This window comes from Myotis brandtii, unplaced genomic scaffold (genome assembly GCF_000412655.1).
Source record: "Myotis brandtii unplaced genomic scaffold, ASM41265v1 scaffold354, whole genome shotgun sequence".
Taxonomy (NCBI): Eukaryota; Metazoa; Chordata; class Mammalia; order Chiroptera; family Vespertilionidae; genus Myotis; species Myotis brandtii.
The window spans coordinates 688,500-715,412 of record NW_005363609.1 but is presented as its reverse complement, the minus strand read 5'-3'; the positions used below and the strand labels follow the sequence as shown (position 1 = coordinate 715,412).

Sequence of the window (26,913 nt, the reverse complement as noted above, 5' to 3'; positions counted from 1 at the left end):
CAGTGGTTCTCAACCTTCTGGCCTTTTAAATACAGTTCCTCATGTTGTGACCCAACCATAAAATTATTTTCGTTGCTACTTCATAACTGTAATGTTGCTACTGTTATGAATCGTAATGTAAATATCTGATATGCAGGATGGTCTTAGGCGACCGACCCCTGTGAAAGGGTCGTTCGACCTCCAAAGGGGTCGCGACCCACAGGTTGAGATCCGCTGCTCTAGTCTATAGCATGGTTTTTGGGATTTCAGACAAGGGACTTTGAGTAAAAAACCAAAGGGCCCAAAAGTTGGCTGACTGGCTACAGGGTCCGTTCCGGGCAGCCAGGTGCCTCCTGCGTCTCCACCCCTGTGAATGCGCACAGCCGGGCGTCCTGGACGGGGCGGGGCCTGTGGGCTGGGCAGGAGCCCCTGAGGTGAGGGAAGTGGAAGCCACAGAGCCCTGGAGTCATGGGCAGAGTGGGTTTAGGGGGGCAGAGCGCAGACTTGAAATCGGAGCTGCCGTGCGGACTCGGCAGGTCACAGCCCCGCGTGGAGGTGCCATCAGGTGCACTGGGCATGTCCTGGTCTGAAACCTGGCGCGTCGGGGCGTTCTGACCTTGCACTTCAGTGTCCTGTGCCTCACTCTGTCACCCTCCTGTTTTGCAGATGCCTTTGTGAACAGCCAGGAATGGACGTTGAGTCGATCTGTCCCGGAGCTCAAAGTGGTGAGTGCGTCCCGGGCCTTGGCAGTGGTCTGTGCTCACCCGCAGGGGGGGCTCCGCGGCAGGCGGTGACCTGGTCACACCCAGGCCTGCATCCCTGGGGCCTGCTTGTCCCTGGGGCCCAGAGCGGAGCTTGCCTCTGGGTGTGTCCCTAGAAGGGCCAGGTGTAGCTGGCGGTTTGGGGCTGGAGCCCTGAGTGCCTGTGAGGCCGAGATGAACAAACAGCCAGAGCAGCCTGTGTGCACAGGCAGGGTCCCTCCATCATCTGCTCTTGTTTGTGTGTTTATGTGTGTGTGTGTTTCTCTCTCTCTCTCTCACACACACACACACACACACACACACACACGGCTTTATTTATCCTTTGTTGGATGTCATGGAAAATTTCTAGAACGATTCATGAAGCTTTGGAATTCATCATTTAAAAAATGTGACTGTTACTACATTACAAAGTAGTGGCATAAAATTAAAAGAAGAATTTTGTTTTTAGTACAAACTTTATTATTTCTTTTTAAAAAAAAATATATTTCTTTATTTCTATCCACTGAGCCAAACCAGCTAGGGCTAAACTTTATTCTTTCAGTGACATTAGTTAAAGCTTACAATTGGCTTAGAAGAAGAATTTTGTTTTTAGTACAAACTTTATTATTTCAATGACATTAGTTAAAGCTTACAATTGGCTTATGAAACATGACCTGGGTCTCTTGCAGCCACACCTTTGAGCCAGCCGCCTCCCCACTTCCATTTAGGGTGAAGGAAGGGACAGACTTTATCTTGAAGTGTGATGTTCTTTGTTATGAAATAACTGGCTTTGCGGGGATGTACCTGTGTGTGTGTATAGTTATATGTATATATGTTTGTATGTATGTGTGTGTATATGCATATATGCATATTTATGTGTGTATAAGTGTACCCACTTAGGTATGTATTTATATGTATGGTGTGTGTATATGTGTATGTATGTGTGCACATATGTTCCTGTATTGCCCTGGTCGATGTGGCTCAGAGGTTAGAGTGTTGGCCTGCCCGCTGGAGGGTCACAGGTTTGATTCCAGTCAAGGGCATATACCTGGGTTGCAGATTTGATCCCCAGCCCCAGTCAGGCATGTGAGGGAGGCAATCTACTATGTGTCTCAGAAGTCCATTGCATCCGGACCCCATGTGCTGGTGGGATTCCTGGAAATGCGAGAGAGAAAGGAAATTTCATGCTCTGAGGTACAGTCCCAGAGCACTCTAGGCCCAGACCTACATGTAGGACCTCCACTTGGCACTTTGACCCCTCTGTATAGGGTGTCCCCAAAAATGTATACACACACTTTGAATAATTATAAAGGCAGTAGTTATTAAAATACATTTAATTTCAAAGTGTAATAGAAATCAGTTATTAAAGTGTGAATACATTTTTTGGGACACCTTGTATATGTGTATTTATGTGTGTGTTTATATGCATGGCATGTGTATGTATGTACATGTGTGTACGCATATGTCTTTGTGTATTCATGTACGTATATATGCATGTGTGTATGTGTATATGTATGTGTGTATGCATGTCCGTCTGTCCCTGTGTGTGTGTGTGTATACACACATATGTATATACCTCTGCAGTGATGGGCTCTGACCATAATGTGGGAGCATGTAAGCTCTCCCACTCAGCACACGCTGATGAAGCCTGCCTCAGTTCTCCCAGGTTCCCATTTGTTAGTAGCTGCAGGCTGTCTGCCCAGTGACCCCGAAGCCCTTGGACACCTTTCGCTGGTTGGACATTCAGGGGGGCAGGACCCTTGGGTTTCTCACTTCTGAGATGAGATTGCGCAACACGGGACACCCAGATTGTGAAGAGTGTATATGACTTTGAGTATGACTTTCATCATCAGGAAAAGCAAGGAGGACGTGTGGGAGGGCACCTGAAATTGGGAGACAGGGTCACCATGTCCCCGTCCCCACTGCCCTCGCTGTGTGTCAGCCCGGCCATCGCCTTGCCTCGCTCTCCCACCAGAGCTTGACCTTCTCTGGGGCACCTGCCAGCGGGTTTCTTCCCTTGCGGGAGACAAAGGGTCCATGAGTCATGCCTGTTTTGGAAGCACGGGTTCCACAGGACTGACCTGGGAACAGCCACTCCTCCTGCCTCTGAGACCCCCGGACCTAGCACGGTCAGGAAACACCTGTCAGTCGAATGCCACACGATTGGCATCATGGTCACAGGAGCTTTTCAGAAAGGTTGGCCAGTTTCCCGTACACCCTCAGGAAACCATGTGCTGTGTAGGTCCTGCCATGGGAGTGAGACTCGGGGATGGGGTCTCCATGACAACGTGACTGCACTGTAAAGCCCTTCCTCTGTGCAGGCGTTTGTGAGTGCTTCCTATACCGTCTCATTTAACCCTGACCACCCCCATCCCACAGGTGGGGAGACTGAGGCTCGAAGGAGCCAGTTAGTAAGGGCGGAGCTGGGGTGTGAGCCGGGGACACATTCTGTCCTCACTTCCAGGGTGGCCGCGCCTGGCCGCTGGCCCCTGGCCCCTGGCCCATGTGACTGTGGAGCACTTGAAATGTGGCTCGTGCAGCTGAGGGGCTGAATTTGAAATTTTATTTGTCTAAATTGGAATAATTACAGACTGACTGTACTCGCCGAGTGTCAGACCCTCTGCCGTAGCCCCTTTTGAGAGTTAAAGGTGTCAGGGTTCTGCCAGCCCATAGTAAGGCTGCTTATACCACAGATGTGTTTTCTGCCAGTTGAACAGCACGCAAACATCTGAAATCAATGGCCAGGGGTGCAGGAGGTGTGGCATCAGGAGCATGGACTCCTGTTCTCCACAAGTAACTACCTGAAGGTTTGTTTGAATCCTCCGAAGGCTTGACTCCATCCTGGATAAGGAATGCGAGTGGTTCTGCAGGTCCTTAGGGGAGGTTCTTTTCCTCCTGCCCTTGACCCCTGTGGAAGGCTGGCTCTGCTCCGGGCGGGCGCCCCCTGGTGGAGGCCGCAGACAGTTCGTCCTCTTAGGCCTCCTGGGCAGATCCCTTCTGTGCTAAGGAGTGGCAGCATCTACAGAAAGTGCTCCATTGTTCGATGGCAGCCTCTGTGTACCCACAGGGCTGCAATTGTCTCCTGCCTCGTCCAGCACCACAAGACAGGTGGCCCCTTAGGTCAGCGCCTTCGGGACCCCTGACTCTGTTTCACAAACAGAATTAAATGACATAATAGCCAGCCTCAGATGGACTCTTTATGTAACATTTTGCAGACAGGTGGCCCCTTAGGTCAGCGCCTTCGGGACCCCGACTCTGTTTCACAAACAGAATTAAATGACATAATAACCAGCCTCAGATGGGCTCTTTATGTAACATTTTGTAATCAATCTTCTGGAATCTGTCAGAGAAAACAGCTCAGTGTTTGCTCTGTTTTCAGAGTGGTAGTGCCATGCTGTGTCCTGAGGTTGTGTTAGGGTTAGATGATCAATGACAATTGCAACGGCGGGTCACTACATGCCAGGCGCAGGCTTGGTGCTCTTGTCCGGGCAGAAAGAGTGAAGCCAGCGTAGCTGTCTTGCCTGTAGAGGGGCATGTTCATCAGCTTCTAGTCATGTCTGACTTCCGTGTTTTCGTTGAATTCCCAACTGGGATTTTTACTAAGAGCCTAGATTTCCTTTTCAGCAAACCACATGGTTAGCAGGTGAGGGGTGGAGTTTGGGAGGCAGGGAAGTCAGTGCGGGGAGCGAGGGCGCTCTCGTTCCCTCGTGAACTGGCGATGTGGAGCGCGGCTCCCTGAGGGTTCGTGGCCCTGCCCCAGGACGAAGGGACGGGGGTGACCACCCTGGCCACCTCACGCCGGCAGGTCTGTCATTGCCAGGACACTGCCCCCCACATTAGCAGGTGAGGGGTGGAGTTTGGGAGGCAGGGAAGTCAGTGCGGGGAGCGAGGGCGCTCTCGTTCCCTCGTGAACTGGCGATGTGGAGCGCGGCTCCCTGAGGGTTCGTGGCCCTGCCCCAGGACGAAGGGACGGGGGTGACCACCCTGGCCACCTCACGCCGGCAGGTCTGTCATTGCCAGGACACTGCCCCGTGCTGCCTTGTTCCCCCCACGGAGCCTGCAGGCCCAGGCTGGCTGCCTGCGTTCTCTCCTGTTGTACTTGCAGCGGCTCCCGGGCCCAGTGCAGCTCTGCAGCAGAATGAGCATTGTCCTTCGCTCTTCTTTTCCTCCCCACAGCCGGCTGCTGGTTTCTGCCAGTGTTTCAGGTTAGAATAGTGCCCGGGGTGGCGAATGTAGGTCTATGAGATGGCCATTCACATCACTAACACCTTCCTACGCCCCCCAGGACTGACTGGTTTGTTCCTCCTGATGGGTCAGCCAGTTCTTGGCATGTCCTGGGCACGTAGGAAGGAAGGGCCGTTGCCACGCGCAGAAAGCACCGGGTTACACGGTGTTTGATTCTGAGCGTTTTCCTCCTCGGGAAAGAGGCACTCTAATCTTAATTAAAAATTTAATTCTGTGGCACGCTGTTTTGGATTTTCTCAGCATGAAGCTGACAAACAGCAGGTGCCCTTGAGCAAAAGAATAATTAATAGGTAGAAATTCTCGGATTATAGAGGCCTCAGGTGAAAGGAAGACATCAGAAACCAGGAAGGAGACAGCTTTATTTAGGATCTTCTGCGAAGTCTGGCTTTCAGCCACAGCAAAAGAGCAGCTCATGTATACTCACTAGTGTTGGGTCACTCATTCACTCATTCATTCACTTATTCACTCATTCAACCAGTGTTGCTGGGAGGCAGAGAACCAGGACAAAGGAGACACGGTCCTGCCCTTAGGGAGTTGTCAGTCCTGGGGAGTCAGACCTCATACTGATGCTGGGAAAATAAAGAGGGGGGGTCCACGAAGCATGTGAGGAGGCCCCACGGAGCGTGGAGGAACCCTGCTCCTTGAGGCTGTGGCTTTAGGAAGGCTTTCCGGAGGAGGTGACATCTGAATTGCTTGCTGACCAGAGCAGCAGGAGTGTTTCGGGCATTGGCGGATGTGGGAAGGTCTAGGTGTCTGGGGGTGCAGTTTGGGAGCTGGGGAAGGTGAGAAACTAAAGGGCTGTACCTGGGGAGCGCAGGATGGGTAATAGGATACAGAAAGGTCAAATTTTAACTTATTTTTCACAGTTTCATGCCAAGTGTGTTTTCTCCTGTGTTTGTTCTTCTAGTTATTGGCTTCATCGTCTGTTTATACAACCAGCCATTCTCTTTTCCTTCCATCTGTCCTTCCTTTCTTCCATCCACCCATCCGTCCACCCATCCAGCTGTCCTACCCTCCCTCCCTTGGCATGTCGTGTCCCTCCATCCATCTCTTTATCCCTTTCTTCCTCCCTCCATCCCTCTCTTCATCTATCCTCCATCCATCCCATATTTACCAGGCACTTTGTTGGGGCCAGAAACTGGTAAGTGTAGGGATGTGGAGTTGGTGTCCTTGCCAGTACCCAGAGACATAGTTCTTGGTCTTCGGGGATCTCAGTGTAGGGGGGATCTAGCCATGAACATCCCCAGCAGTCACAGTGTGCAGAAGAGGAGCAGGAAGACCATCCCAAACTGGTCAGGTGAAGAAGGGCGGGAGGGCCACAGACCTGCTGCCGGCCTGTGTGTGTGCAGACAGGGTGTGCAAGCATTCAGAGGGAGACCATTTGCTGCGGGCTCTGGCCTGCAGGCAGTGGGCAGGTGGGTCCCAGGCTTGTGAAATGAGTGAGTAACACCCGTGCTGCTGCCGGCCTGTGTGTGTGCAGACAGGGTGTGCAAGCTTTCAGAGGGAGACCGTTTGCTGCTGCTCCTGGAGTGTGGGCTCTGGCCTGCAGGCAGTGGGCACATGGGTCCTAGGCTTGTGAAATGAGTAACACCCGTGCTGCAGCCGCACCCGTGTTCCAGAGAAGCAGGCTTGCTCTTGTCTTCTGCCTGGTACCAGCCTCGTCCCTCCACCTCCCACCCCCGCCCCCACATTGTCATTAACCCATGTGGCTCATTTGGACCCAGCTCCAAACTCCTACCCCCAAATCGGGTGCAGGTAACCATGCACTTCCTTGGTGATGGAACGCACCAGAATGTCCTCCTTATCCCCGTATGCTCTGCAGGCCACCATGGCCCACAGCGTTCCTCGCTCAGCGTTCCTTGCTCAGACGCGGAGCGTTCACAGTTCACGACGCCCTGACTCACACCCTTTCCTGGTGGACCCACCGCGTGTGGTGCAGGAGAGCGCCTCAGCCGCAGGTGTGGGGTGGTGTCCACGCTCTTAGGGCTGGCGAGGCGGTGAGAAGGGGGATGCTGACGAGGGAGCCCAGTCCCTCTCTTCCAGCAGGAAGGTCCCTGAGCCCATTTCTGCCCTTCCAGCCAGTGCCCGGGGTGATCATGTATAGACGCACTGCACGTTTTAACTCCCTCCGCTTGTAGATTGCCGAACCTACCGACGCCCTGGTCCTTAATGATCGTCCGTTGCTTTGTTTCAGGGAATCGTGGGCAATCTGGCCAGCGGCAAGTCGGCCCTGGTGCACCGCTACCTGACCGGCACCTACGTCCAGGAAGAGTCTCCTGAAGGTACGCGGCCTGGCAGGCAGGCTCACGCTTAGGAGAGCTTAGCTCTTACATTTCCTGTAGCATATCCTAAATCGTTACTTCCATGTATCACATGCCAAGAAAGTAATAGCGCACCAAGCAGTAGAAATCCTTAGGTAGATTGTTTCTTCTCCAGTATTGGTCGCTGACCGATCGTATTCTCTGTGGCATTCGGAGCAAGAGTAGAACCATGAAATACTCTTAAATTGATTTCTTCCCAGTAGTCCTGTCCTTTCCAAATGTCAGTCCAGTCTTACTCCCTTAAACACTGCTTGGCCGTTTCTCCGGCTGGGATGTTGAGTTTATCCATACTGTGTACGTCCTGTGACGTAGTCGTAGATATGAGACGTTCAGATGCCTACCACCACCTGTTGGAGTATGTTCCCCCTTTATAGTGTGTGATAAACATGTAATGGTCATTTTGCATGAGAATAAGATGTTTCATTCGCCATTAGGCTTTTCCTTCTTCAGTTAATATATCCATATTTTTCTGCTATAAATAAAATGCCGATAGGAACCCAGCAGCCCCTGTGTCCCTAATCCAGGCCTAGTTCACAGGCAGTTTTCCTAAATTATATTTTCTCTCCGTATAACCTTGTAAAATCCAACTCTGAGACACTGAATTTCTGGTTCCTTCTTTTTCTTACTGGCTGTTCCATTCTTTGCAGATATGGATGCAGGTAACTATGCCCTTTCTTCATGGTAGCGCTTGTCTTGTTTGGAGAGAGGAGAGGCGGCTGTGTCCTGTAGCGTTCCCTCCCTTCCTCGTCCTGTGCTCCATCCTGTTGCCTTTGATTTTGCCTTTTCTTTAAGTTGAACATTTCACCCTGTTGCGTCTCTTAGATGTGTTTTTAGCAGTAGTCTAGCTTCCTATGTTTCCTGTAACACCTGTTCAGTGTCTAACTCCTGTCCTGGGGCCTGTGGAACCTTTGGATAGTGTGGAGGGATGGGTCCTGTGGCCATCTTTGCTTGGGGCTCGGCCATTAATTTGCGGAACTTTATAAACACATAAAAGCCTTGTGGTGGTCTCCATGGAGAGGCCGACTTTCTGCGTGACCCAGACTGAGAGGATGATTTAGAAAGACCGGAGGTGAACTCAAAGGCTTGAAGGTGGGAATCCGTGTGCAGACACCTGGCCCCTGGTGGAAAGTGTGTGCAAGATGCATGGTTTAGAGAGGCGAGGGAGACGAGAGCTTAGGGAGGCTTTCTCACTCTGGGGTCTGCACCTGGTCGGGCTGCTGTATTTGTTCCTCTGTGTCTGAGTGTGGCTTTGATTTTCCTAGACTGAGGTTTGCTGGTTCCTCAGGTGTAGCTACTGTATAGGTTGATGACCCCAGCCGCTCAGTGTCTGGGTGACCTGATAGCAGGTGTAATGATCACCTCTCCAGGTAAAGCTGCCTGCACCACCCACCATACCCCTCAGGCACCCCCATGCGAGCCCTGCCCCTGGGGATGCTCTGGCTGCTCATTAGGCTCGGTGTCTGCCTGGCTGGTGCCGTGGCTGGTACCGGAGTCTCCGGCCCTCTCACTCAGGGACGCCTCTCCCTCCCCCTGTGTTGTCTTTGCTGTGGCTGCGTTCTTGTCCCTTTGCACGGTCACAGTTTGTTTTGTCACATTTGGGCCTGACTGTGCTGTCTTTGCAACTGGCCTTGTATTTTTATTAGCATGAAGGCATTTCTCTTGAATGTTCATTCATTAAAAGTAAAAATGGTACCAAAATTACGACCCCTAATAGCCCAGGTTCTTTGGTTTTTCAAGAAACACGTTTTACTCTACTGAATTTCCTGGTATCGCATAGTTTCCTAAACACAATTTTCAAGGGTAGAACTGCGTGCGTTTGTACACGAAAGGACATTCTTTCCTCAGCTGCACAGTGGAAACATCTCTCCCCTCAGGCCTGCGCCTGAGGCCCCTGCGTCAGGAGGAGGACAGTCCACAGTCTTCTCCCTGCACCTCAGGAGCTCACCCGGGCACCAGCTGCCAGGCCTCTCACTGATTGACCCCAGTTCAAGGGTGTGGGGGTGCTGGGAGCTTGGAGCAGCACCCAGCCAGGTACACCCAGTGGACGTGCATCAGGGCCTCTGGGTGCTGTCTTGTGCTGGAAGCCCCTTAGCCCTGAACCCCTGTTTCTCAGAGCCTGGCTACCTGCACCTGCCTGAACCAGGCAGGTGGCCGTGTCTACGCAGACCAGGAAACTGACTCCCACATCCCGTCCATGTGCCCCCGGCGGGTGTCCACATGGCAGCAGGAAGGGACCATGGTTGTCTCAGAAAGAAAATGACAGAAAAGCCTTGATTCCTCCCTGTCTTACCATGGAAGTTCTTCCTCACAGCCAGGGAGCCTGTAACTGCAAAGTGGTTGCCATTCTTGTTGAGGGCATTCCTGTCTCTCAGAGCCCGTGCGTGCTTTACTGGGAAGCTGCGTGCGGAATGTTCTGGAGTTGGAATGGACGTGTCTCTGCACAGGTTTATGGAGAGCATGGGAGCCGTGGCATCCCCTCCCGGGGGTGCAGGAGCTAGAAGCCGATTATGGCTCAGCCCCAGTCACGAGTCGTCAGTTCTGCCTGTGGAGACCAAGGGTCAGGTTAGGCCACAGCTGATGGTGGTGTTGCGGGCACCAGGCCAAGGGGGTTGGGCTTTGAGCTGGGAGACCTTTCCATTTCCTGGTGTTTTTACTACCTTCTAACGTATGCTCCTTCCTCTTACAACTGCAGGAATGGTCACCTGCCTCCAGCCACACCTGGGCAGCGACTTTAAATGAAAAACACGTTGCTGGTGGTGGGGCTGTGTGACCCGCCCGTCCACATAGCTCCTTGGAGCTCCCTTTGGCTTCTCACGTCTGCACAGGGCTGTTCTTTTGATTTAATTAACGTGTAAATGCCCTCTAGCATTCCTCTGACTGAACCAGGACCCTTTAGATTGCTGGGAGGGGTGGTGAGAGCCTTCCTGCTTCAGTGTTCTCGCTCTCGGAACCCTCTCGTGTGACCTCCCGACCTTCACCGGAGCACACTTTCATCAGATCGAGTTTAGCGGGATCTCAGAGGGTAATATTTGCTGTGTTTTAGTTGTGTGAGTTTGGTTGGTATTTTATTCCTGTGGCAAAGAGAGCTCATTCACACAATTTAGGTCATTTTAAAGACACAATTTAAATGACAACAGATTTAAATGTTATGTGTGTTTTTAACTAGTGAATTAACAAGGCAAAAGTAGGTAACTCAGTAGGGAGCTTTTGATTCCACAAATGTCATCCACAGAGTAAAGTTTTTGTACAGGCAAGTATGTTTTTAATTTGTGTGTGTGTGTGTGTGTGTGTGTGTGTGTGTGAGAGAGAGAGAGAGAGAGAGAGAGAGAGACATGTATGCGGATGGAGTCCTGGAGCTGCCACAAGTGACCACAAACTGGCGGCTTAAAACAACAGGCTGTGTTCCCTCCCAGCGCGGGGGCCAGGAGTCTCGGTGGAGGCGGACAGGTTGGTCCTCCCGGGCTCTGAGGGGGAATCTGCTCCCTGCCTCCCTCCTCGCTTCTGCGGGTGGCCAGCAGCTGTTGGTGTCCTTGGTCTGTACACACATCACTCCAGTCTCTGCCTCAGTCGCCAGGTGGCCTTGTCTCTGGTCCAAATGTCCCCCTTCTCACCAGGACACCAGGACTGGAGGTAGGGCCACCCTCCTCTAGTAGGACGTCACCTTAACGTGATCACCTCTGCAAAGACCCTGTTTCTAAATAAGGTCACATCAGGTGTTGGGGGTTTGGACCGGAGCATAACTTTTTTGTGATAAAATTCAACCCACACCGTGTGCGAATCGTGCGCATGCAGTGTTGCAACAAGCTGCTCTCACAGCTGTGAAGTTGCCCCGTTACCTCTCGGTGGCCAGGCCGTGCTGCGATCTCACTGCTGGTTTCCTGAAGGGACACGCACTCCGTTCGTTTACACATGTCCTTCACACCTCTGATGGGATTTCACAGCTGCCACTCACTCCTCGGCCATTAGTGCCCTACTCATGGCTGCTAATTAGAATTGTGAGTGGCGTTTGGCGTGTAATCCGAGTTTCTATCTCATGTGCTTAATATTCACCCTGTTACTCCAGGCGACCGCCACTCAGCTTTTAACTCTCTCCCTTGAAGGAGGAAAGAAAGGCAGGCCGTTCGGTTCTGTGTGGGAATTTGCACAAGGACCCGCCTGAGACACTTTCCCCGGCCGGCCAGGAGGCTGTGTCCCTGTCCCGGGGACATCTCCCTGTGATTCCTCTTCTCTCTGTGCAGCCCAGCTCAGCGTTGCAGAGCCGCTTGTGTGGAAGGACCTGGGGCCCAGGAGGCGGAGCCCCAGCCGGTGCCTCCCTGGTGGTGGGGAAGGGAGAGGCCCACTGGCTCCCTGGTGGTTGAGTGGGAGATTTTAAGGTTGGTAGTGACAAACTTAAGGATGTCCATAGAGCTTCCTTCCTGTGGTTCTAGAATTAACTGCTGGCAGCCACTTCTGTAAGGAGCCTGAGCTATGAAATGGGTGACAGTGCCAGGATGAAGTCAGACTGGTTGAGAAACTTCTTCATCGGGTCTGGAGCAAACCCTCCTCCAGGTGTGGGTGTGGCGGGCGTGGTAGGGGCCTGCCTGCCCACGCACTCCGTTCGTTTACACATGTCCTTCACACCTCTGATGGGATTTCACAGCTGCCACTCACTCCTCGGCCATTAGTGCCCTACTCATGGCCGATAATTAGAATTGTGAGTGGCGTTTGGCGTGTAATCCGAGTTTCTATCTCATGTGCTTAATATTCACCCTGTTACTCCAGGCGACCGCCACTCAGCTTTTAACTCTCTCCCTTGAAGGAGGAAAGAAAGGCAGGCCGTTCGGTTCTGTGTGGGAATTTGCACAAGGACCCGCCTGAGACACTTTCCCCGGCCGGCCAGGAGGCTGTGTCCCTGTCCCGGGGACATCTCCCTGTGATTCCTCTTCTCTCTGTGCAGCCCAGCTCAGCGTTGCAGAGCCGCTTGTGTGGAAGGACCTGGGGCCCAGGAGGCGGAGCCCCAGCCGGTGCCTCCCTGGTGGTGGGGAAGGGAGAGGCCCACTGGCTCCCTGGTGGTTGAGTGGGAGATTTTAAGGTTGGTAGTGACAAACTTAAGGATGTCCATAGAGCTTCCTTCCTGTGGTTCTAGAATTAACTGCTGGCAGCCACTTCTGTAAGGAGCCTGAGCTATGAAATGGGTGACAGTGCCAGGATGAAGTCAGACTGGTTGAGAAACTTCATCGGGTCTGGAGCAAACCCTCCTCCAGGTGTGGGTGTGGCGGGCGTGGTAGGGGCCTGCCTGCCATGGAGGCCCGGGAGCGAGGGTCAGCGGGGTTGTCGCTGCTGCTGCGGCCACAGAAGGGCTTTGCTGAAGGGCTTTCGCCAGGTGTGACCGAGGAGCAGCTGTCCCTGACATTCCCAGGTCCTTGTGAGCTGAACTCGGCAGGATTCCTTCCTGCAGCGAATGGATCTTCAGCTTCTCATAGCCTCTCAAGCAACTCACATTTGGGAACAAAAGTCTCCCTCCCAGGCCCTGGCAGCCCCGAATCTGTCTCGGCCAGAGGCCAGCAGGTTCCTGGCTGAGAGCCTGGGAATGGGTGACGTGCCAGCGTGAAGGCTGCGATGGCCCTTCTCTCACCTCCAGGAGGGTGGTCCTTCATCGCACGGTGACCTGTGAGCTGTCTCTTTCATTCCAGTTCTTTCCAGCAGTGAGCACACAGGTGAGGCAGCAACCTGGACCTTCCTACCCGCACCCCCCGAACGGAAAACACTACCTTACAGCTGGGAATTTCAGCCCCGCACCACCCATATGACAAATATAACAGACTAAGAGTCCAAAGAGCGTAGGCACAGAATGAAGGCTGGGTCTTTCACGCGGAGTGGAGGGGAGGGAGGAGAAGCCAGCCTCCTTCTCAGATGGGAGACGCCTGGGAAGTTCTCCCTGCACAATCATTGGAGACAGTTAGAGGGAAACCCGAATGTCTGCTATTTGGGAAAAGTTTTAGGGGAAAATGAAATGTTAGATACTAAGACTAATGATTACTGTCAGGTAAGGAAAATGGTTGAATCAATAACAGAACCCCTCTCGTTCTGTAAAGGTTTTCCGATAGGAGCCCTCCAAGTCCTGGCGAGCAGTAACTGCATGGTGACATGTCCCCAAGGTCATTGCTGGCCTGACATGCCACACGCCAGTCGCTGTCATTACACAGGCGCCTGCTTGTCACTCACGAGAAGGTGGGCTGTGTCAGGGAGCTGGTCTGTGCCATGTCTGAGGTTTAAAAGGCCAGCGTGGAGCTGCCAGCCTCCCAGGTTCCGGGAGGTGGGTTCTGGTTTCCACAGCGTGTACCTGACTCAGCCCATCCCACGTGCTTGTCTCTCAGTGAGTGTGTGACACACTTGCCAGTGCACGCTGGTCGTTACTGCGATAACAGGCTCAGAAACACTTACCAGTGTGCAGCTATTTTCAAAATCCCGAGTCCTGGGGACACGCCCCTCGGAGGCGGCAGGGTCTGTTTGGGAAGCCACACCCCTTTTCCTGGTGGATGGTACAGTGTCTTCCTTTTGTTTTTTTCTTTTTCCCCATCTCCTTTCTTATTTTACTTAGATGTGGGTTAAATGAAGTCCTGGAGACCCTGGCCTGCTCAGGAAGTCCCCTCGTCACCACAGGCCCAGCCCGAGTGGCACCACGGAAGCACATAGCAGTCACCACACATTAGAGCCCTCCCATTAGTATAGTTTATAGAGTCACTTAAAAAAAATCAGTGTAAGTTAAAAAAAAAAACTGTCAGAGGAAATGAAATCTGATTCAGTTAAATTTTACAAACTAAAATGTTACCGATAAAATTTGTCCCCACGGTAAAAATAACATGCGGTCCAACATTTCTTTTAAATGTCACCGTACAAACTGCCTCCAAAATCTCAGTGTTAGTAAGTTACTGACTTGAGTATATTTGTCAAAGCGGAAAGAGTAAAATTCATTTAAAAAAATTTCTGGCACATTTGTAATTAAGATTTTTTATATTCTCTTAAAGAGAAATGAAAAAGATTCTTGGCTCTTTTCAATGTAGCCCTCTCATTCCACTTGTCCTAAACAATTAGGAAGCAATGCATTTTGCAGGCATTCTTTCTATTTCATCGTGGGGCTGAGTCAGGAAGAAGAAAATTTTAGGCAAATGTTGAAAATGTTTTTGTGGACGGGAATCTAACCTGTGAGGTAGGAGACCCAGTACCAGAGCCGAGCCACCTGAGGCCTGTTTGCACCTGAGGGAAGGATCGCGGCTGGTTGACCACATCTGATCAGATGCTAGAAGAATGCTCCTCCCGCTGTTTATGGAAAAGGGAAATAGTACTAGAGTTTGAAACGCAAGGCAAATTTTCGTTCTTTGTTTTTGCATGGAAAAGTAAAGTTGAATGGTTAAAAAAAGTGAAAGAAAGTGACAGGCGGGTGAATTTCTTTATGCTTCCCTACGCACAGGGATGAGTTGGGAGCTGGAGACAGGCAGCCCCCTGCTGGGCTGTGAGTGGAGTAAGGACAAGACGGGCCTGCATTCTCGATGTCCCCCTCTGGGCCCTGGGCAGCTACAGGCAGGCTGTGGGCTCCATGGCACCGTGCTGTGCTGTGCAGAAACGCTCAGGAGAGAGGCGGGCAGGCGGCAGCACGGGTGGACCTGGGCCTTCTCTGCTGCGAGCTGGCCCGGGGCCTCGGCCGGTGTCCCACGGATCTTCGCGGTCTGCCCAGGCGATCTGGGTGGTGATGGTGGCCACGGCATCACCAGAGTGAGGAAGAGTGGGGGTGACGGGGAAGAAATGCAAACTAGCGAAGGCTCGCTGTTATCACATCCATCTCTGTTGCTTGCAGAATGTTAATGATACGTTAATAGCTTTCAGTCCAATTAGCCAAAATGATAGAAGCAGAAATGTCAAACATCTGTGGCAGTGTTTACTCTAAGCTTTTCCCCGCTTTGGAATAGGAAAATTCCGTCTGCTCCTTCCCGCCTTAAAGCAGAATGACAACACAGATGGGGCGCCGATGCCTCTCTGTGCAGACGCCCTTGCATACAGGGCTCCGTGTAGCTCTGCCCGTCTACGCCGAGCTCCCGGGGGCTGGGAACCCAGCCGCTCCCTTAACTCCAGCCTCCCAAACCCCACGCTGGTTCCCAGGGCACGAGGCCAGGAATCGGGACAGTAAACTTGAAACTTTTAGGGTAATTGGTTACGGTAGATTAGAAGGGACACCCTTGATTTAAGTCTTTCTAAAAGATGTTTCTACCCTTCCTGTGTGCTGGTCACAACACACGTGTGTCCGCAGCCCTTTCTTGGTAGGTATGTTCAGTTTGACCTCTCACCCACGTGGGGAAGAAATGAAGACCATGGCTCACGTCCAAGGCGAGCTCAAGGGCATCCACGGTGACCAGGGCAGTTGTCGGGGAACCCCAACGACTTGCCTTCGGGTGAAGCAGAAATGTGATACACTGAGCGTGAGGTGGAGTTCAGACCAGGGCACACTGAGGCGAGTGAGTCGCTTCCGCTGTCAGTGCAGCGCGGGGCGATCAGCCCAGACGCGTCTCGGTTCTGTCCAGCACTTTGCCTGCTTACCGCCGGTGACCTCACCACGCCTTTGGCAGGAACAGATCTAAGTGAAAGGGGGCCTCCCTCGTCCCTCATCGAGATGTCATCACCGGGACAGAGCTCTGTGCTTGCCCCTGCCTGCCTCGCTCCCTGCGCACCTGTAGGTGTGTGAGCCAGACGTGTCGCTGTCTTCTGGAGCGGAGGTCGGGGACACTTTCTAACATAAAATTACCCCTGAAGGCACTTAATGGTAATGGCATGTGGCCGTCAGAGCAGGTGGAACACCACTACGGAACACTTACAGGGTGGGCCCTGGGCCAGGCTGCGCCTTATATGCTGGGAATACAAAGTTGGGTGAAAGAACCTGCAGGAAGGTAACTGGAATTTGGGTTATAAAACAGGCAGTTGTCAGATGTGCCTTAAGAATGAAACTGGGTGATGTTGGGTGGTGCCCTCTAAGACCTTGGTAGAAAGTAATTGGTTGGCTGGGGTGAGACGCAGGGCTTGGGTTTAAAACGCCGGCAGTGGTGGCCCTGCCTGCTGAGGTGCAGCCTGGCGCCCGCCCGCTTCCCCCCGAGGCTTTCCCTCTGTGGTTCCGAGGTCGGCTGCAGAAAAAGAATTTTAAATTCTTCCACTCACCGGTGAGACCCTGTTTCTCCAGCGCCCAGCTGCCACAGTCGGGTGAGCCCACTGCAGTCTCACCTGACACGTTTATAACTTCTCCTGCTCACATTCTCACTTCCTCCCAACCTGGGTGCTGAAGCTCCTGGCTGGCTTCTATCTAATTACTGAACTTTTGGGTTCATGGCAAATGCGTATAAGTATTTCATTTTGGTTTTTTTCCTGCACATACTAGTATAATACCTGAAAAAATTATACAAGCCAATTGCAAGTGGCTGATGCTTGCGAGTGTAAAATATTGAAAAGATACACTGTATCTTGGGGGGAGGGTGGTGAAGAGGTGATTTTAGAATTGGAAGGGGCCTTACAGATGTCAAAAAGAATGGCCTCTCCTTACAGAGGCGATGAAAATTAGGTCTGAAGTTCTTGGCCAAAGGTTGCAAAGCCAGAGACCATAGCAAGTACAAGGGGGAGAGAGAGAGAGAGACAGAGGGAGAGAAGAGCAAGCAAGCGAGAGAGAGCATCCTGGGTGAATGCATAGAGGGAGAGCAGAAACTTGTAACTAATCGGAGGATGTATTAGTTTCCCGGGGCTGCTGTAACAAAGTACTACCGGCTGGGGGCGCTGAAACATAAGTGTGTCCTCTCAGTTCTGGAGGCCAGAAGCCCAGGAGCTAGGAGTGGGCAGCACCAGGGTCCTTGTAGAGCTGGTCCCGCGTCAGGGTCCCGTGGCTGTGCCGCCGGGGTGTGGAGGAGGGGGTGTGGGGTGGGGCTTCTGTCCTGTGCCAGGTGCTTCCCAGCTCATCCTGTAGTCACAGCAGCCTCGCCAGGAGGGCGTGCTATCTCCTTTCCCCGCGAGGAGCCAGCGATTTGGGGGTGGTTGGTCATTGCAGACCCTCCTGCAGCGGGCAGCGCAGGTGCTGGTCTGCATCCAGGGGCGGACGGTCTGCTCCACCCCCTCAGATGTGCCTCATTCTGGCTCCTCTGCACAGACTGCCCTTGTTCGGTGACAGTGACGGAGAGCAACCTGAGATACTGTGTTTCCTCTGAATGTTGGAAAGTTGTCTTCGGTTTTTCTTATTGAGCAAACTGACCCCAGTAAAGCAAGAGTGTTCTCCCTGTCATGTTGGTGCCTCCCGAGGTGTGTGCGAGTGAATGCGCGTGTGCTGGCGCAGAACATCAGTTCCGCCTGCTTCTCGGGTGCTGGAGTGGCCCAGAACCCCACAGGCCCCGGGCACTGGGGTGGAAGGACCCTCGTTGGGCCACTGGTGGAGCGAAATGTGGCTCGGGCGGCAGAGGACCCGGCGTGCAGGCTCTGGGTCGGTGGGAGGTCCTGCCAGCTGGCTCTCCAGCGTGCAGTTACCTGGGGTTTTGATGTAGTTTCTGGAAGGAACTGCACATGGAGCAGGACTGATGGGTTCCTCGCTCAGAAACAGAATCCAGAACCCGGCGCGGGTCACCTGGAGTGAACTCGGCTCAGAGTCTCAGAAGGCGGTTCGTCTTTGGAGGTGCAGAGGAGCCAGGGACCCAGAGTGGCGGTCTCTCCCGCTGTCCAGGGGACGCCTGGCAGCCCAGTCCGGGGCGGTGCTGGGAGATGCTGGTGGCAGTGGCGTGCCCCCCACCTGGGCATTCGAGGGGCCCAGATGTCTAGGACAGCCCTTGCCACCTCTGTGTGCCCCCCCGCCCCCCGTCCAGCAGGGGTTCCTGGTGGCTTCTTACTAACCCCGAGTCCGCGTGTCCTAACCCTCTGTCGCCGCTGCTCTGCTGTCTGCTGTGCGGAGCTGCCATCAGTAGCTGCTGTCTAACCGTGTGTAGTAGTCGGCACCCCCACCGTGAACTGTGACTGCGGAAGCACCATCCCCATGATGTTCTGTGTTCCCACCAAGAACTGGGTTTCTCTTGAGGAGAATACAGGTTCTCAGCCCCCAAATTTGTCAGCATGTTGTACACGAGGCGCCCGGGAGGCCTCACGGATTCGTTTGTTTGGCAAACTGAACAAGAGAAGGACAATTGTAGTGCTCTCTTCTGAACTCTGTGCCTCAGTGTCCCCAGCGAGCGGGAATCCCTGGATTTACGCACAAAGCCTGCACTTAAATTCCACCCTCCGCAGCCACGAGTCCTCCTGGCCCGGCACGCGAGGCTGTGCGTTCCAACAGAAACGAACGCGGGTTCTTTAAGACAAACACTTAAATCTGAGCTCAGTTCGTTCAAAACCCAGTGGTTGCTGGAGGCAGATCCGAAACCCACTCCAGGGCGGCAGCCTAGAGTGTATTTTTCCACAAGCGAAGCCCACGTCTGTCTGCCCTCTGCACGCTCGCTCTTTCTTGCATAACGAGGTTTTTTGTGTGTGTGGCAGGTGGCAGATTCAAGAAAGAGATTGTTGTTGATGGACAGAGCTATCTGCTGCTGATTAGAGATGAAGGGGGCCCCCCCGAGGCCCAGGTGAGTATTACATGCCAGCGGCTCACCGGCCCTTCATTCACCTGTTCTGATTCCTGGAGTCTGAACTGGACTGAGAAATCTGTCCAGCGAGCTCAGGAAAAGGGGAGAGAGAAGCCCATGAGAATGTTTTCTGTGATGGAGGTTCTTCTCATTTCTAAGACACTAATTCTGTTCTTCCTTCAGATAAAATCCCAGAGGGGGGCTCAGTGTGTGCAGCCAGTTGTCACTTTCCGAGTTGTTCAGGAAGAAAAAGCACACTGCGCGCTGACCTGCCAGCGCAGTTGTTTGACCTCTGGAAACGTCTGTGTTCTCCCCCACCCCCTACCCCCGCCCGAGTCAGCCCCCTGGCAACCTGGGTGCAGGCGGAAAGTTCCAGGTGGGCATCATAGAAATAGGAAAGCCCGTGTGTGGAAAACCTCTTTCTTCCATGTACTTCATCTCCAGTTCAGCATTTTACTTACATAATTCATGAGCTGAGCACCTACTGTGAGCTGAACCTGGTAACGGTGGGGGAGTGCCCACCTGGGTCAGCTCTAGCTCTCCAGGTGCCCGGGGAGGCTGCCCAAGCATTCCCGTCTGATGCCCTGAGGTATCGCCTGAGGCCGGACCTGGTGATAGGGCACAGCCCCGGTGGTCTGCCTGCCGATGGCACCAGCACCGGGGTGGGGAGGACCGGGACCCCGGAGGTCTCCGTCTTCGCCTCTGGCCACGAGAATGTGTCCACTCGGTTTCCCCAGGGACCAGTCCTCAAATGCGGTCACACTTCCTTCAGAAACCTTAGCCTAGAAGCTGACCCTAAAGATTGCTACTTCGGGGGATATCACGATGGAGCCTTTCAAAGTTATGGCCAGAGTTTTGTACAAAATTAGGCAGTGTGTGCGTAAATATTCAAGGGAGAAAAGTATTCTCTGGCTCCCATTCCTGGGCACGTGTGAGCACGGTTTCCTTTTCATGGTTTCACGGCGTTTACATTGTCTACCCACTGACCACGGCGTCGTGAATGGACTCCCGAGGCTGTGGCCACGAGGGCATCTGAGGGTGGTGTGGGAACCGCCCTCTTTTTGGTAGTTGGTTGTCGGTGGGGGAAGCTGCGGGGTGTCCGGGAACAGCGCCACCTGCTGGTGCTGGGCAGTCAGGACGCACCTGGAGAGAATGGGGCGTGATCCGCACTTCTCTGCAGAGAGGTCCAGACAGTGGCAGCTTAGGTCTTGGGGGGTGAGGCTGGTCCCAGGGACTTGAGGCACTGAGGTGCTCCTGCCGTGCGGAAGCTGACGGCCCTACCCCCTTCCACACAGGGAGAGGGAAATGTTCTCAAGGTAGAGAAGGGAGGGGGGTGTCTCTGTCCAGTCCTGGTGTCTCCTCAGGCCTGTCTCACAATTCTTTGTTCCTAAGGTCTTGTTCTCACTTAATTTTATATTTATTATTTGAAGATGACACGGTGCAGACGCAGCCCTTCCTCTACCCCCCACCCCTCCCCCACCTCCTCACTCAACTCCTCTGCCTCCTCCCCTTCTTCTCTCCCTAGTTTGCCATGTGGGTGGACGCTGTCATATTTGTCTTCAGCTTGGAGGATGAAATCAGCTTCCAGACAGTTTACCACTACTACAGTCGGATGGCCAGCTACCGGAGCACGAGCGAGATCCCGCTGGTGCTGGTGGGAACCCAGGGTGAGTGGTTAAAGCATTGGGGCAGTGGCCCTGGCCGCTGTGGCTCAGTTGGTTGAGCATGGTCCCATGTACCAAAAGGTCACAGTTTCGGCTCCCGGTCAAGGCACATGCCTAGGTTGTGTGTTTGATCCCCAGTAGGGGCATGCAGGAGGCAGCTGATCGATGTTTCTCTCTCTCACGCTCCCTCTCTCTCTAAAATCAATAAAAACATATTTTTTAAAAATAAGGATTTTAGCAGTGGAGCAGTGAGTGTATTCATGGTCTGTGTGTTTGGTGTGGAGCAACTTCAAAGTGGTTTAAAGAAGAAATAATTTCCTGCTGGAGGCTCACTTTTTACAGCTTCATGGAGAGCACACCCGACCCCTGCTCTTTTTTTTTTTTTTTTTTTAAGCATTTTTTTAAATGGCAAATGGTCGAATATGCAAATTCTTCAGGGGGGAAAATTCAACCTACAACCAACTAGGAGAGAGGTTCTTTATGCGTAGAGCGCCCTCTAGTGGTCAACAGGAAACAGGGCATGCCGGTTAAAAGTCCTTGGTCTGTTATGTACAGAATTGGCATATTTGAGTTGATGGCTTGACAATTCTTAATGTTTTAGGTTAAGTAGCTCATCTAAAGCAGATCCTGCTTAAAGCTTCTTAAAGATGAAGCGATTCATTTCCAATAAGCGCCCCTTCCTGCAGCCTGCCCAGGGTATTTCTGAGCAAAGTCAGGCTCTGTGGGCGTCTCCTCACCAGCTGCCTGAGTTCAGGGGGTCGCGTTGAGGACTCACGTGCCTTTTTGCTGGAGGCTCACTAGGACAGGGAGTGGGTGAGCTTTCACTGGGGCCAAAGGCTCTATCTGAGTGGTGTGTTACCTTACACATCAGTGTTCACGGGGTCAGGGGCAGAGGGGAGAGTCTGAGCCCCAGCATCTGGACCCCTCAGGTCTGGAGGTGGGGGATGGGGAAGGTGAGTTAAGTTCCTTCCTTAAGGGCTGCTGTGGGGCTCAGCTGGCGTGGGAGGAGGCTGGAGAATGGGTCCTTTCTCCGGGACAGTCGGGGCATGTGGACCTCATTTCTGGATGAGGTGATTGTGATGTTTGCTAAGCAGGTCTTTTTTCAAGGCTTGCAGATTAAATTGGTCTGAGGGAGAAGCAGGAGCTATAGAAAGATGCAGTTACAAATGAATGGAAACGGGAGAGCATCGCGCTGCAGTGTTGAGGGCAGGGTGGCCAGGCCCCTTTCTGTTGGTGACAGCACATCTCGGAAGACGACTGGGGACAAAAAGGAGTTCCCTGACCTCCTCACCCCACCCCGTCCCACTCAGCCCCCAGCAGCGCCCTGCATTTGTCTCATTCCTCATCTTTATTGTTTTCTCCTCCCTCCCCAGCCGACTTGGATATCCCCATGGGCGTGTGGGGTTTTGCCTGCTGTGTAAACTGGGCCATCTGTGCCTGGAACCGGATCAGACTCCCACGGAGGCTGCGAGCATGGTGCTGGTGGGCACCGAGGGACCTGCTGGTGTGCAGGATGCTTTCAGCACGTGCTTTGTGCATCAGCAGGTCATGTGCAGACAGCAACCCTGGAGCTCTCCCTGTTTCAGATCTTTTCCTCTGGGGCCACATTTAACTCCCACTCCTTCTCCTGGTCTTTCTGGGCAGTCCTTTATTCCATTCAGAAGCAGGATCCCCGAAAACAAACTTCTGCTAGTGACGACTAGTCTAGCGTGTGAGATGATGATTGCAGGGGTAGACTGTATTTTAAAAACTCCAGGTTTGGAAAAGGATCCTGTCCCTACAGGGAAGGTGCAGGTTTTGGCTACTCTGTGATCTTAGGTTGTGGCAGGAATTGCAGCTGCGTGTGGTCACCGTGTCGCCTATGCATTTGTCTGTTCCAGACGCCATCAGTTCCACCAACCCGCGGGTCATCGACGACTCCCGGGCGCGGAAGCTCTCCAGCGACCTGAAGCGGTGCACATACTACGAGACGTGTGCCACGTACGGCCTGAACGTGGAGAGGGTCTTTCAGGACGGTGAGTGCCCGCCGTGCACACAGCGCCACTTCCCACACAGCAGGCCCGCGTCCACGCGGGGCAGAGTCCTCTGACGTGTGGGCACTGGGGGCGAGTCTGAGCTCCGCATTCCAGGGGCGATGCCAGTTCTGTGCCGCTCCAAATGGCACCTTCGTTTGATGGGACAAAACCCCTCCTCTGACCTCTGAAGCAATCCTGCAGCCGATTCCGTGTCACATCTCGGGGCCGCTTTGTGTTCGGGATGAAACGCTTCTCGAACTGTTTGTGCACACGGTGGTCACAGTTACGCGTGGCACCGTTTCTTCTGCACCGGTGGTTCACAGTCCCAATTCACGCCCATCTCTCTAAAAGGTTTAGATACTTCGTGTTCGTCTTTGAGGAGAATAAGCTGAAAGAAATAAGAGTCCAGTTTGGGCAAAAAAAACAAAAACACACACTCAGACTCATGGTGGGGCTGCATGAAGTTTAGGAATGGTCTCTCTGTGACTGGGTTCATTGTCGAACTCCTGCCTTCAGGGACGGCCACAGGTCAGAGAGGACGTTGTCCTGCGGGGAGGGAGCGTGCCATACCCGAGGGACTGCTCACGACGTAGATAATTGTAATGCCACTTGTGAGGTGGGAGAGGGGACTGATGGCAGGAGGGAAGGGTGGCCTATAGCCTGGAGGGTTCTAGAAGGTCGGGGGTAAGGTGACTGACTCATGGTTGAAGACCTGGGAGAAAGATGTTCCCATCATCTGTCCCATATCTGTCCCCCCCCCCCCTTTTTTTTTAGAGAGAGGAAGGGAGAGGGATAGAAACATCAATAATGAGAGAGAATCATTGATCAGCTGCCTCCTGCACGCCCCCTACTGGAGATGGAACCCACAACCGGGCATGTGCTTTGACTGGAAATCTAACGGTGACCTCCTGGTTCATAGGGCTACCTACGCTCAACCACTGAGCAACACCGGCCAGGCCATGTGTCTCGTTCCAGATGGGACTCCTAGGAAATAACCCCGGGTCCCCTCCCTTCTGGTTTAAATCCTCGGTGGCAGCCCCACCTCCCTGTCCCGCAGCTGTGATGCCATGGGGCTGGGGCAGAGGCTGCCCGAGCCGCCCAGAGGTCACAGAGGCCTTGTTCTGCACCAGCTCTGGCGGAGACCTGCTAATATTAGTAAAATTGGGGGTAACTTCCCCCAAACCGGGAATGTATGCTTTTCTTTTCAGTGTCCAAATTAGTGTTCAGATGAAATTGAAGGAATACCACTCTGTAGTAGCATTTTATTAAATTTCAAAGATCGAGTCCCTCACATTTACATGGGCCTCCTCAGGCCATACCCAGGGGCCGCTGGGGGGGCAAACCCCCAATTAAACCTGTGGCCGCACGTGCAGGGCCACACTGCACTGGTGGCTCCGAGAGCGTCAGCCGGCCTGGGAAGCACTGGACACGGAGCCGCGTGGGCTTCTTCAGGTTCTGACAGGCAGGGTCACCATTCACATCGCGGAGCCCAGACCCCCTGAACGTTCAGGTGAAATGTCAGTGAAGGGTCCCCACTAGGCCCAGGGCCAGGTCCAGCCAGCTGCCTGCTCCTGTCAACAGACTTCTCTCCGAATCATCGATCGGCTGCCTCCTGCACACCCCACTCTGGGGATCGAGCCCGCAACCCGGGCGTGTGCCCTGACCAGGAATCGAGCCGTAACTTTCCGGTTCCTAGGTCAGTGCTCAACCACTGAGTCATGCCGGCCAAGCAGTAAGTTTTAAAAATAAAATTGAGGTTACTTAGCACATTTCATATGGTAATTATATAGCATATATGTGTGTGTGTGTGTGTGTGTATATATATATATTTTTTTAAATTAAATCATGGACTCTGTAATTGTTAGTCGAAGTAGTTGCTAACCGAGTGGGGACCATCCTCAGCACTTCACATCATTAACAGGAACTGTCCATTTTCATTACAAGGAGAAAACTTGTAAAGTTTAGAGTTAGACATCGAGGCTCAGAAAAGTTATGTCGCTTGACCAAAGGTGCTGCGCCTAGATTGGATCCCGTCTTGGGACCCTGAGCCTAGAGCAGGGGTGGGCAAACTTTTTGACTCGAGGGCCACAATGGGTTCTTAAACTGGACCGGAGGGCCGGAACAAAAGCATGGATGGAGTGTTTGTGTGAACTAATATAAATTCAAAGTAAACATCATTACATAAAAGGGTATGGTCTTTTTTTTTTTAGTTTTATTCATTTCAAACGGGCCGTATCCGGCCCGCGGGCCGTAGTTTGCCCACGGCTGGCCTAGAGCCTTAACCGTGTAGTCATTAGTGGACGCAACCCCGGTCCTGCGCGGGGGAGGCCTGGGCAGGGGGATGGCCCCGTGCGCTGGCTCACTGTCCACTCGCAGACTCAGTACGTGGCTCTCTCCTTGGACTTTCTGGCCTCCTGTATGCCCTGGCACTTTTATTTATTCACATTTTATGTGTTTGCTTTGCAGAAAGAGAAGATAAAGAAAAAATGTAGTATTCCTATGTAACATTTAGCTTATCAATAGAAGGAAACAGGCCTGGGGCGTTACATATTCAATCCCAGCCGCCCCATAGGCTGAGCGCCCAGTCGGCTGGCCACCTGGGTTTGTTTTTTAAGTGACCAGGGACTTGATTCTTTGCCTCTTTAACCTTTGACTTCCTGTGCCCTGAAACTGAAAGTAAATTGTGAAAATAATAGGAAAACAGAACATCTGTTTCCTTTGCTTCATTCATGTGGTGGTCAAATGGCTGTTGGGAGGTTCTCTGTTAGCAGTAAGCATGTCAGGAGGCAGGGAAGTAGGTTGGTTCATTTGTTCATTCATTCATTCATTCCTTCCTTCATTCCCAATTTGAGCACCAGCCTTCCAGCTCTGGTTAGGGATGAAGATGCAATGGGAAGCATGGTCGGGCCCTGCCTTGGTGACATGGAAGCCCCGTAGGGGACGAACCTGGGACAATCACCCAGAACTGTAGACTGCCCCCTGGCTGCGGAGGGGAGGGCTGGGCTGGGGCAGGTGGTACCCAGGCTCCTGGGAGCCTCACGTGCTCCATCTGGGAGGAGGATGGTGGACTCGCCGTGGTCTTCCTGACGGAGCGTGCGGGATTTTCGTTCCTGCAGTTGGGTTTCGGAAATTGTGAATTTAAGTCTTTTCAAATGCTGTTACCTGCCAGTGCCGTGTCTGCAGCCTGCTCTGCCGTGAGTGACAGTGGCGCGCAGTGGGCATTGGTGAGTGTGGCGACTGTCACGGTGTCCTCATCTCGTTCTCTAAGGACGAGGGAGAGTCCCTATTTTTGTTTGTTTTGACATTTTATTGATGATATCCAGTGGACCCCCTGTGTTCTGGGGGTATTTTTTAACAAATGTTTAACTATAGTATCTGACTTTCATGTGATAGTTTAGTAAAGATCCTGCATAAGGAAGAGTGGTTTCCTCTCATACAGAATGAGCACAGCTAGGTGGTGCACAAACACCTGTGTTAAATTTCTGATCAAGGAAACTGTAAGCCCCTCCCTCCTCCCTCCTCCCTCCCTCCCTTCCCTCCTTCCCTCTCCCAGAGGGAGCTAATATAGACTTATCTGAATTGCAAACAGTTTCATTTTATGTGTGGATTGTTCTATTATGCATCCCAATGTGAGTTGTTTTGTATGCAGAATTTAACACTCTTGTATGTATATTTTAAAATTCTAGTCATTTGTTAAATATCAAGTCAAAGCATCCTGTTTAACGAAGGCAAACCCCCACTAAAGCTTTAATCGGTTACCTTCCGAGCTTGTATTCATTGTATTCATAAGACGGTAAGAAAACTTACATCAACATTTTGCTCTGACAGTAATTGTGAGAACAAGTCAAGCAAGATTGGAGTAAGCCGCTCTGGCCTGGTGGCTTAGTTGGTTGGAGTGTCTTCCTGTATATCAAAGGGCTGTGGGTTCAATTCCCAGTCAGGACAAATACCTGAGTTGAGGGTTCAAAACCCATGGGGGTATGTACAGGAGGCAGCCGATCGATGTTTCTCTCTCTCTCTCTCTCTCTCTCTCAAATCAATAAACATATCCCCAGGTAAGGATTAAAAAAAAATCTGTATAAGCCAAAATCTACATAAATTACAAACTACTGTGTGTCCCCTTAATTCTCCCCAAAACTGTAGGTTTTAGTCACTTGTTTGTCAGGGATAAGTGGATAGACTGGCGATCTCATATGGGAGACCTTTCCGTCTTACGTACACTTGGGTGGGAAGCTGGGCCGTGGCATTTAAAGGGCTTTGTCTGCCGATTGCTAATGCTGTGTGTGTGGTCCTGGTGGGTGGCGTCCCTGGCAGTCCTCGCGCTCTAGGCCCTTCACCCCGCT

The 26,913-nt window shown here is 52.6% G+C and overlaps 1 protein-coding gene across 10 annotated transcripts in view; it reads left to right on the top strand.

Annotated features, from left to right (window-relative positions):
- The window catches only part of AGAP1 (ArfGAP with GTPase domain, ankyrin repeat and PH domain 1), a 411,226-nt gene that overhangs the window by 137,255 nt on the left and 247,058 nt on the right, over positions 1 to 26,913 (top strand). For 9 of the 10 annotated variants that reach the window (XM_005871712.2, XM_005871713.2, XM_014544148.1 and 6 more), the window contains exons 2-6: positions 646 to 704; positions 7,159 to 7,246; positions 18,806 to 18,891; positions 20,417 to 20,558; positions 22,436 to 22,570. In XM_005871712.2, the coding sequence (XP_005871774.1) occupies positions 646 to 704; positions 7,159 to 7,246; positions 18,806 to 18,891; positions 20,417 to 20,558; positions 22,436 to 22,570 (510 nt within the window). Of the gene's footprint in view, positions 1 to 645; positions 705 to 7,158; positions 7,247 to 7,932; positions 7,945 to 18,805; positions 18,892 to 20,416; positions 20,559 to 22,435; positions 22,571 to 26,913 lie in introns of all 10 variants that reach the window. The other variant, XM_014544150.1, reaches the window with a different exon arrangement.